The 10,000-nt window shown below is 44.0% G+C and overlaps 1 protein-coding gene across 1 annotated transcript in view; it reads left to right on the top strand.

The window, feature by feature from the left end:
- The window catches only part of LOC311317051 (voltage-dependent calcium channel subunit alpha-2/delta-4-like), a gene marked incomplete at both ends in the record, with an annotated part of 55,439 nt that overhangs the window by 32,167 nt on the left and 13,272 nt on the right, over positions 1-10,000 (top strand). Inside the window, 7 exons of the mRNA XM_084448049.1 lie at positions 220-375; positions 562-648; positions 8,215-8,286; positions 9,032-9,093; positions 9,244-9,311; positions 9,670-9,715; positions 9,964-10,000. The exon at positions 9,964-10,000 is cut by the window's right edge and continues 61 nt beyond it. Of these exons, the coding sequence (XP_084304175.1) occupies positions 220-375; positions 562-648; positions 8,215-8,286; positions 9,032-9,093; positions 9,244-9,311; positions 9,670-9,715; positions 9,964-10,000 (528 nt within the window). The remainder of the gene's footprint in view (positions 1-219; positions 376-561; positions 649-8,214; positions 8,287-9,031; positions 9,094-9,243; positions 9,312-9,669; positions 9,716-9,963) is intronic.

Raw genomic sequence — 10,000 nt, forward strand, 5'->3', positions numbered from 1 at the left:
TTGATGGGTTAGGGTTCATTTTAGGGTCAAATGTTAGGGTTGAGGCTTGAGTTACAATTAGGGTTAGGGTTAGGCTTACATTTTATGGCTACGGTTAGATTTAGGGACCCAACAAGGATATTAATGCTAAATTGTGTGTGTGTGTGTGTGTGTGTGCGTGTGTGTGTGTGTGCGTGCGTGTGTGTGCGTGTGCGTGTGTGTGTGTGTGTGTGTTTGCAGCTCTCCCATGGTATCTTGCTGGGTGTGGTCGGGACAGACGTTCCTCTACGGGAGCTGATGAAGCTCGCCCCGCGCTACAAGCTCGGTGTCCACGGTTACGCCTTCCTCAACACCAACAACGGCTACATCCTGTCTCACCCCGACCTCCGACCCCTGGTACGTCTCCTCGCTGGCCTCTGATTGGTCCAATGAGCTTCCATCTTCCAGGTAGAATATATGGTGTCTGACCTCTATTTTTTTTTTTCTGTGTCTGTGTGTGTGTGTGTGTGTGTGTGTATGTGTGTGTGTGTGTGTGTGTGTGTGTGTATGTGTGCGTGTTTGTGCGTGTGCGTGTGTGTGTAGTATCTGGACGGTAAGAAGCTGAAACCTAAGCCTAACTACAACAGTGTGGACCTGGCTGAGGTGGAGTGGGAGGACACAGAGCAGATAGTGAGTAACACACACACACACACACACACAAACACACAAACACACAGACACACACAAACACAGCCAAAAACACAGACACACACACACACACACACACAAACACAGACACACACACAAACACAGACACACACACAAACACAGACAAACACACGCACAAACAGACACACAACAACAGGCACACACACAAACACAGACACACACATACCAAAACACACACACACACACACTACACACCAGCTTTCTTAATCCACAGTCCTATGGGGTGTGAAAAGTATGGGGTGTGAAAAGTGCCACTTTGGTTGCTTACACATATATATACACACACACACACACACACACATGTTCGCGTTATACAGCACAGCTCACTACAAAACAACGCGCACATGCGCGGTAGTTCGATCGCGCTTTAAGTGAATGGGGGAACTCACGTGACCGAATGAGTGTTTGTGTTGTGAGCTCAGTGGTGCGTGTATGTATGTATGTGTGTCTGTCACGTGTACCACGAAGGGTTGCTTGTTCACACATTACAAGACCATGTGTGTATGTGTGTGTGTGTATGTATGAGATCTAACATGGCCTACATACATACACACATACATACATACACGTTCGCTCCAACCAGCGCAGCTGTATGTGAAACTGCTTGCGCAAGCGCGGTAAGCCACCGTATGTGTCTAATGAATGACTTCGATACATCGCTTCAGAGAATGAAGACGACTATGGTAAATATAGCACTAAAAATATTAATATCGGCGTGATTAGATGACAAGACCATGCTTTGTGGGTAGATCGTATGCCAAATCAATTTGTTTTTCTGTTTAGATGTATCGGCTTTTACTGCAAGCTAGCTAGCTTCCCAGCTAATGTTACATCATTGCCTAGGCTAGCGAAGTGTCTAACAAGAGTGTGGGTAACGTTAGATGGTCACGTTATGCAAATTCAATTCGGTATATTATGTAGCTGTATCTAGCTAGCTCCATTACTTTACAGTTTGGCTAGAGAAGACCGGTGTATTGAACGCGGTCAAAGGCCTGCCAAGTTTCACCAACAAGTTGTGGCAGTGTTTATACCACATCACAATGATATCAGCTACACTAGCTCTGCATACATGGCACACATTATCCAAGCTGTGTTGTTTCTTGTGATGGACTTGGATACATACAATGTGTTTTTCGGGCAAACCAGTCGTTGAAATGCTACAGTGTGATCATGGGTACCTTCCTTCATTACTAAGCATTATTATACTATGTGACATAGTGTTAATATGTCTTTGACATTAACAAAATGATAAGAAATGACATGTTCTACATCTCTACTATTGCAATGCATCAGTCTGTGTAAAGCTGGCTGATGGTGTCGAGGTCCTGGCTACTAGCTGCCTATCGCCTCCCTCGGTCCTCACTCCAGCTCAGCTCCTCCCAGCAGGTAGAGCTGGACGTTCATCTGGCAACTCGGGACAACTCCACGACAGAAAACAAACTGCAATTCTCCTTCCTCCTCTGGGCTTGTTCCCTCAGGGAATCACTTCTCCGACGCTGCAGCTGGATAGTACTTCCCTGAGCCATGACCATGAGGTTGTTGGAGTCAAATCTGAAGGCTGGTACACAGTCCATCTATAACATCAAAAACAATCTGTAGTTGGACCCAACAAGCACTGTGATAATAGCACCCCAAGTCATTACTGTAGAGCGTTCATGCGAATGTATATGGCTAGTAATGTAAATGGGAGATAGTTACAAAACCTCTCCTCTCGAACACAGCATATGGGAAATAATAATGTACCTCCATATTGCAATAGACACTTTATAACATTTACAAACCATTAAGGCTAGAGGGAATAACGCGCTCCTCTCTGATCACAGGCATACATTATAACGTTAATAATGTAGGCTGGTGCTGAATGAGTAACATCCAACGTTACTGCACAGAGAATACAGTTGTGACGTTATTTTAATAGCACCGACTTACAGGCAAACTTGGCAGGCCTGAGTTTGACCGCGTTCAATACCCCGGTCTTCTCTAGCCAAACTGTAAAGCAATGGAGCTAGCTAGATACAGCTACATAATATACCGAATTGAATTCGATAACGTGACCATCTAAGCTGATAACTGATAAGCGGCTATGTAAATGTTTAAATATATTACATGAATATGTCACCGAAGATGGTTTATGAGGAATGTTGTGTGGAGGTTCAGTGAAAGACATTAAACTAGACACTTAAGGTCTCTTTTGTATTCTTCTCCACATCCCCACTCTCAAACGAGGTGTTCCCTGAGCCTCTGTTTACCTGGACCAAGGTATGCAGGCCTCTGCTGGACGGGAGAGAGGAGTGTGATGGGAGGGAGCGGGTGCTGGAGCCTGACTGAGCTCAATGGCTCCATGTTCCACTGCACTGCCCAGAACTCTCTGTGCTCCATGGACGCACACACGACTCATATGTGAATGTGTGTGCGTCTATGTATCGGGTTGTTTTTATTAGTCTATTCTCTATGGCTTCAAAAACAAAGCACAAAAAGCACATGAGTCCGTAACAGACTTCAAGATGAGAAAGGGTGACTTCAATGTGGGAGGCAAATAGTTCCTGGTAAGAATCTAGAGGCTATGTGTCTGAGAGTCAAAGAAAGTATAAGAAATACAAGTAATAAAATAAACCCACAGAAGATGATCTTAGACTTCTCTCGCTACATTAGCTGATGCAACGTGCTGTAAGGAGATGCCGGGCCTGACCACCATGCTGCTCTTTCTGACCCTCACATTGGGGCTGACCTGATCAGGAAATGGAGGGCCATTTTCAGGGGTGCCGTTAGAAATTTTGTGCCCTGTAAAATAATATAATATTTGGCCCCCCAAACCAAGACCTTATGATAATAATAATATTAATAATAATCATCATCATTAAAAAAAATAAAAAAATAATAATAATGGTTTATGGGGGCCCCTGGAAGTGCAGGGCCCTTGGAATTGTTCTAACCTCCCCCCTCCTTACAGCTCCAGTACAAGAGCTAAAAGAGCACAATATTCATCCCTAGTATGACAACTTCCATGTTGTCATACTGCCTTTGGGATTAACTTTAGCTGGGCTAGTGTTGTCTGAGCTCTCAGCATTAATAGTTCAAAGGTTTGTTCACAAGTACACAAGCACAAATGTAAATTTGGACAGAACAACCAGAAGGTCTTCTGAATGAAAGCACACCCCATCTAGTCAATATACCTTGAATATGTTTCCAATGGCCCTGTGGTAATTTAATTGTAGCAGTAAGGCTGGCAGATGGTTCTCTTTTTTTCCAACATTTTTTACATTATGCGGGCTGGCCCACTAGTCTATCACATCTTTATGTGCTATTCGAAGGGCAAGAAATGCACTGTATCATGAAGTCCTTGAATAAAGAATGAATACTGTATGACATGGATGTAAAGTCTGGTGCTTTAGTTTATTTGAGATCATTTTGCTTTGGTGTGAATTTGAACTTGTATAGTCATGTTTCAAGATTCCAAGTCAATCAAGATTTCCAAATTTGGACTTGGAAGTGTTGATGGATGCTGGTCTCACCAGCCTGTTTAGAGACTTTTGAGAAGGGGCGAACCTTTGCTCCAGGGTGACATCTCTTCTTCAGGTCTTTGGCAGTGCCCGCATGCAGCTCGAAGGCTTTCACACACATCATTACTTGTTTGGGAGAACCCCAGTTGTCGTGAGAATTATTTTGTCTCAAATTTCATGCTAAAGCCTTTTTCTGTGTTTCAGTTGCAGCTGAGCTGTTCTTTTTTTTGGAATCTGAAGGTTTTCTAAGAGATTTCTCTGGGCTGGTGAGTTTTAGTCCACGTTCAATTATTGCACGTTTGTCTTTAAAGCTCAGTTGCAGTGCCTCTGGGGATGGCGTAGGTCTGACTTCACGAGGCCTGCTGCTTTCACTCTCACTGTTGGGCAGTTGGTCAGTAACGTGAGGCTGGTTATCTGTTTTGGTGGTATTCTGGGTTTGGGCTGTAAAGGCTCTCACAGGCTGGGATGACTTGATGCTTGACTTCAGTAGGTCCCTGTGCTCAAGAGAGATGAACGGTGTCTCCATACCTTGGGAGTACAGATGACATGGTGGTCGTGAGACTGATGAGACCTTTTCAACTAGACTGTCTTTCAATCCTGACCCAATTTTGAAATCTGGAGGTTTTCTAAGAGGTTTCTTTGGGCTGGTGAGTATCAGTTCACGTTCAAACATCTCACGCTTCTCTTTAAAGCTCAGTTGCAGTGCCTCTGGAGATGGCGTAGGTCTGACTTCACGAGGCCTGCTGCTTTCACTCTTACTGTTGGGCAGTTGGTCAGTAACGTGAGGCTGGTTATCTGTTTTGGTGGTATTCTGGGTTTGGGCTGTAAAGGCTCTCACAGGCTGGGATGACTTGATGCTTGACTTCAGTAGGTCCCTGTGCTCAAGAGAGATGAACGGTGTCTCCATACCTTGGGAGTACAGATGACATGGTGGTCGTGAGACTGATGAGACCTTTTTACCTGGACTCTCTTTCAATCCTAACTCGATTTTTGAATCTGAAGTTTGTTTGTCTTTCTTTGTCCGATCTTCCTGATTATTAAGGAGACGCCCAGATTTGGCAGCAGTACTTTCAAAGCTGGGCTCAGGGCTGTCCAGCTGGTTCTGAGGGAAGAGTGGCTGGTTCAGCTCAGACCTACAACCAGGACTTGTCTGGTTGTTAGTGAAGACTGGATTGCCATCAGAAATCCCTAATGGGGTGTGGCCTGCTTCAGTCCTCTCAGGCCCACTGCTGGACGTGTCATCTTCAGAGTCCTGACAGCTCACTTGGACATCGAGGGACCTTCTCCGACTGCTGTTGTGATGTGAATCACTTTCAGAACATGAATAATAGTCATCTTTGCAGCTGCAGCATGAGGTGCATTTATCTTGGTTGTAGTGTGAACTATATTCAGTATGACAATTGTCATTGTCTTGTCCTTGTCCTTCCTGACTTGTATACATCTGGCTTCTAGGTTCTTTCAGGTGGTCTAAGCAGCTGCTGTACTTGTCCAAGGGTGCCCTTTTCAGATAAAAAAGACTAATGACTTTTGATGATTTCAACCAATACATTTAAATTGAAATGTGTCATGCAACACGCACGCATGCACACACAAACACACACGCACACACACACACACACACACACACACACACACACACACACACACACACACACACACACACACACACACACACACTCCAAATGTATGGGTACTGTATACACTGAACAAATAATATCAATATAAACTTACCAATCAACGTCTTCACAGTCACAGTCATCCTAAATTATAAGGGAAATTCAAGATGGTTGACAAGTCAAGTAGTCACAAAGACAGAGAAAATTCAGACTCGTTTGAATTGTGAATTATTAAAGTACAATGAAACTTTGATTTCCAACCTCAGTCTCTCCTTGACGATTTCTGTATAGATTTAGTATCCAAGACAGTATCAGGACCAGAGCGAGTAGAAACAGAACACCCTTGCAGATAACTAACGTTACATCAGCATCAAGATCCTGGAACAGAGGCCTAGTTGGCGCATTAAGACCCTGGAACCCTAGACACCTAGGTGGCAACGTTTCTCGGGTTCTAGTGCACATATTGGCAAATAATCTTCTCCAACATTTTCATCCGCAAATCTTCCGCGACATTTTCATTGTCCGTCAAAGAAAATCCACAGCACTGACATTTCTCCACTTTTTACAGCTTGATATAGGCTACTTGCAGTAGTTACGTGTTTATGTTTGGCTACATCATAATGCGCCTTGGTGTGATGTCACAGGCGGGAGAAAGAACTTGGCTGTGTCCGAAGGTCCATATTACATAGTAGGCTACTGCAACTCACATAGCCTACTATTTAGTAGGTAGGCCTACTACTCCACGAAAACATGTTTAGTAAGCGAGATTAATGTAGTAGGCTATACCCGACACCATCTAGTGAAAGTGACGGGCTCCGGTTCATGTTAATTTACAATATTGAGCTAGCCAGGCATTGGACTTGGTCATCCAGCAGATCGATCACCACCTTTCTGCATAATCTAAACCAGGGGTCGGCAACCCTTCAGCCTCCTTAGTGGCTCCCTTTGGCCTTGACAAAAAAGCATGAAAATGAATAACGGTTATTTATTAATTAAATTTTTATTTATATATTATTTTATTGTTGTTTATTTTGTTGCACAGTTGTCTTGGAGTTCAAGGTGATACCTACTTAAAATCGAATAAAAAAAAAAAGAAGTTATAATTTGTCAACTAAAATATGCGTCACATCCAAGTAGCCCTCACCTTTACCTGCAGGCGGTTTCTTGAGTGTGCGACCCCCTCGGTAAGCTAACCGCATAAATCCAAAAAAAGAGAAGTCTCAGAAGAAAATAGTCGTTTAATTCTGCATGGACAGATTAATTTGCCTTCACTGCCAGCGACGCTGGCTTACCTGTGTGCTTGATATGTGGCGAGAAATTAGCAAACAACAAAAAATGTAAAGTTGAAAAACATTTTCAAAACAAGCACTCAGCATTTGCTGAAAAGTACCCAACTGAAGATGAGCGAAAGAGAGCGATTTTGGAACTGCAACGGAAAGTTGAGCAGAGCAAACATACTTTCAAGAAGTGTATCAACTCTCAAAACTCAACTACAGCTGCTAGTTTTGTGGCAGCTCAGGAGATCGTAAGGAGGGGAAAGCCGCTCACAGTCGGAGAATACATGAAAGAATCGTTCATAAAAATATCAGAGCATCTATTTTCCGAATTCAAAAACAAACAGGAAATTGTTCAGAAAATTAGAGAAATCTCTCAGCAAAGACCGTCAAGGACAGGACCATTACAATGGCAACAAACATCACCAGTAAGCAAATTGATTACATAAATTCAGCTCAAGCATATTAAATTGCCCGTGATGAGTCAAGTGATGTAACGATATTGAGCAGACAGCACTGTTATGCAGATGAACTCTGATGGGCAGGAAGAGCTGATTGAACTCAAACCGCTAAAGGGCCAAACGCGGGGACAGGACATGTGAGGCTGTTGTGAGTTGTCTGAAAGCCAAAGGAATAAACCCCACTCACCAGTGTCTACTGATGGGGCAGCCAGTATGAGAGGAGCACAGAAGGTTTGTGAATTTACTTCAAAAGTCGCTGGATCGAGAGCTGATGACGTTTCACTGCATCTCGCACCACGAAGCACTGCGCGCTCAAACATTCCCCCCTGAATGTGTGGAAGTGATGAACCTCGTTATTAAGATAGTGAACAAAATAATTGCAAGCGGGTTAAACCACCGACAGTTTTGTTCATTGTTAGCTGAAGTCGACAGCGCATATGTGGATCTCCTGCTGCTCAACAGAGTCCGGTGGCTGTCCAGGGGAGACGTGCTGAAACGCTTCGCTGCTTGTCTGGAACATGTGAAAACCTTCTTGGAAAGCAAAGGCCTCAGCTATCCCGAACTGGGAGACCTCGATTGGCTTGAAATGTTTTACTTCATGGTGGATATGACATACACACATACATACATACATAATGTAAGTGTTTGTGTGTGTGTGTGTGTGTGTGTGTTCCAGCTTCGGACTGCCATGGTGAAGGGGGAGACAGGAAGCCTGTCTCTGGATGTCAGGACGTCTCTGGACTATGGGGTGAGTACTAGCCTAGACACTCTGCTATGTGTGGTTATATACTCTGCTATGTGCTGTTATATAGACCAGACACTCTGCTATGTGCTGTTATATAGACCAGACACTGTGCTGTTATATACTCTGATATATGCTGTTATATGGAGCAGACACTCTGCTATGTGCTGTTATATACTCTGATATATGCTGTTATATGGAGAAGACACTCTGCTATGTGCTGTTATATACTCTGATATATGTTGTTATATAGAGCAGACATTCTGCTATGTGCTGTTATATATTCTGATATGTGTTGTTATATAGACCAGTCAGTCTGATATGTGTTGTTATATAGACCAGTCAGTCTGTTATGTGTTGTTATATAGACCAGTCAGTCTGCTATGTGTTGTTATATAGACCAGTCAGTCTGTTATGTGTTGTTATATAGACCAGTCAGTCTGTTATGTGTTGTTATATAGACCAGTCAGTCTGTTATGTGTTGTTATATAGACCAGTCAGTCTGCTATGTGTTGTTATATAGACCAGTCAGTCTGTTATGTGTTGTTATATAGACCAGTCAGTCTGTTATGTGTTGTTATATAGACCAGTCAGTCTGTTATGTGTTGTTATATAGACCAGACACTCTGCTGTGTTATTATATACACGGTTCCTTGATTCTATCACCAATCTGTCTCTGATAACCCTGTATGTGTGGTGTGTGTGTGTGTGTGTTTGTGTGTGTTTGTGTGTGTGTGTGTGTGTCCTTCAGAGGAGGGTCTTGTTCCTGAAGAATGATTACTTCTACACCACCATCAATGAGACTCCGTTCAGGTGTGTTGTGTCCATGGTTCAGTCATGTTTTTGTTGTTCGTATGTGTTGCAATCTTGTGTTGTGTCATTTCTTTGGTACTGATATGACATTGACGTTGTTGTTGTTGTTGTTGTTGTTCTGAGGTTTTTCTGCCGTTGTTGTGTCCACAGTCTGGGCATGGTGTTGACCAGGGGCCATGGAGAGTTCATCTTTATAGGAAACGTCTCTGTAGAGGAGGGTAAGTCCTCTCTCTTTCTCTCTCTCTCTCTGTCGCCCTCTCTCTCTCTCCCTCTCTCTCTCTCTGTCGCCCTCTCTCTCTCCCTCTCTCTCCCTCTCTCTCTCTCTGTCGCCCTCTCTCTCTCTCCCTCTCTCTCTCTCTCTCTCTGTCACCCTCTCTCTCTCCCTCTCTCTCTCTTTGTCACTCCCTCTCTTTGTCGTCTCTCTCTTTCTGTCTCTCCTTTCTGTTCCACACACACACACACACACACACACACACACACACACACACACACACACACACACACACACACACACACACACACACACACACACACACACACACTCTCTCTCACAGCTTGTATGTGTCTATCCCCCAGGTCTCCATGACCTGACTGCTCCAGACCTGACCATTGCAGACGAGTGGTGAGTGTCTGTGTGTCTGTGTGTGTTTGTGTGTGTGTGTGTGTGTGTGTGTGCCCCTGTGCTCCAGACCTGACCATAGCAGACGAGGCACAATTCACAGTTGCTGCAGCTGTTCCTGTCAGCTCTGCTGCAACAGCTTCGCACCTTCTGACCACAACAGAGCGAACTGTAGTCAGATTGGATTTTTGCAAATGCAAATTCAGCAAGAATTTGTGTGCGTGTGTGTGTGTGTGTGTGTGTGTGTCTAGGACGTACTGTGAGACAGACATTGACCCTGATCATCGG

This window comes from Borostomias antarcticus (assembly GCF_949987555.1).
Source record: "Borostomias antarcticus genome assembly, chromosome: 13".
NCBI classification, from domain to species: Eukaryota; Metazoa; Chordata; class Actinopteri; order Stomiiformes; family Stomiidae; genus Borostomias; species Borostomias antarcticus.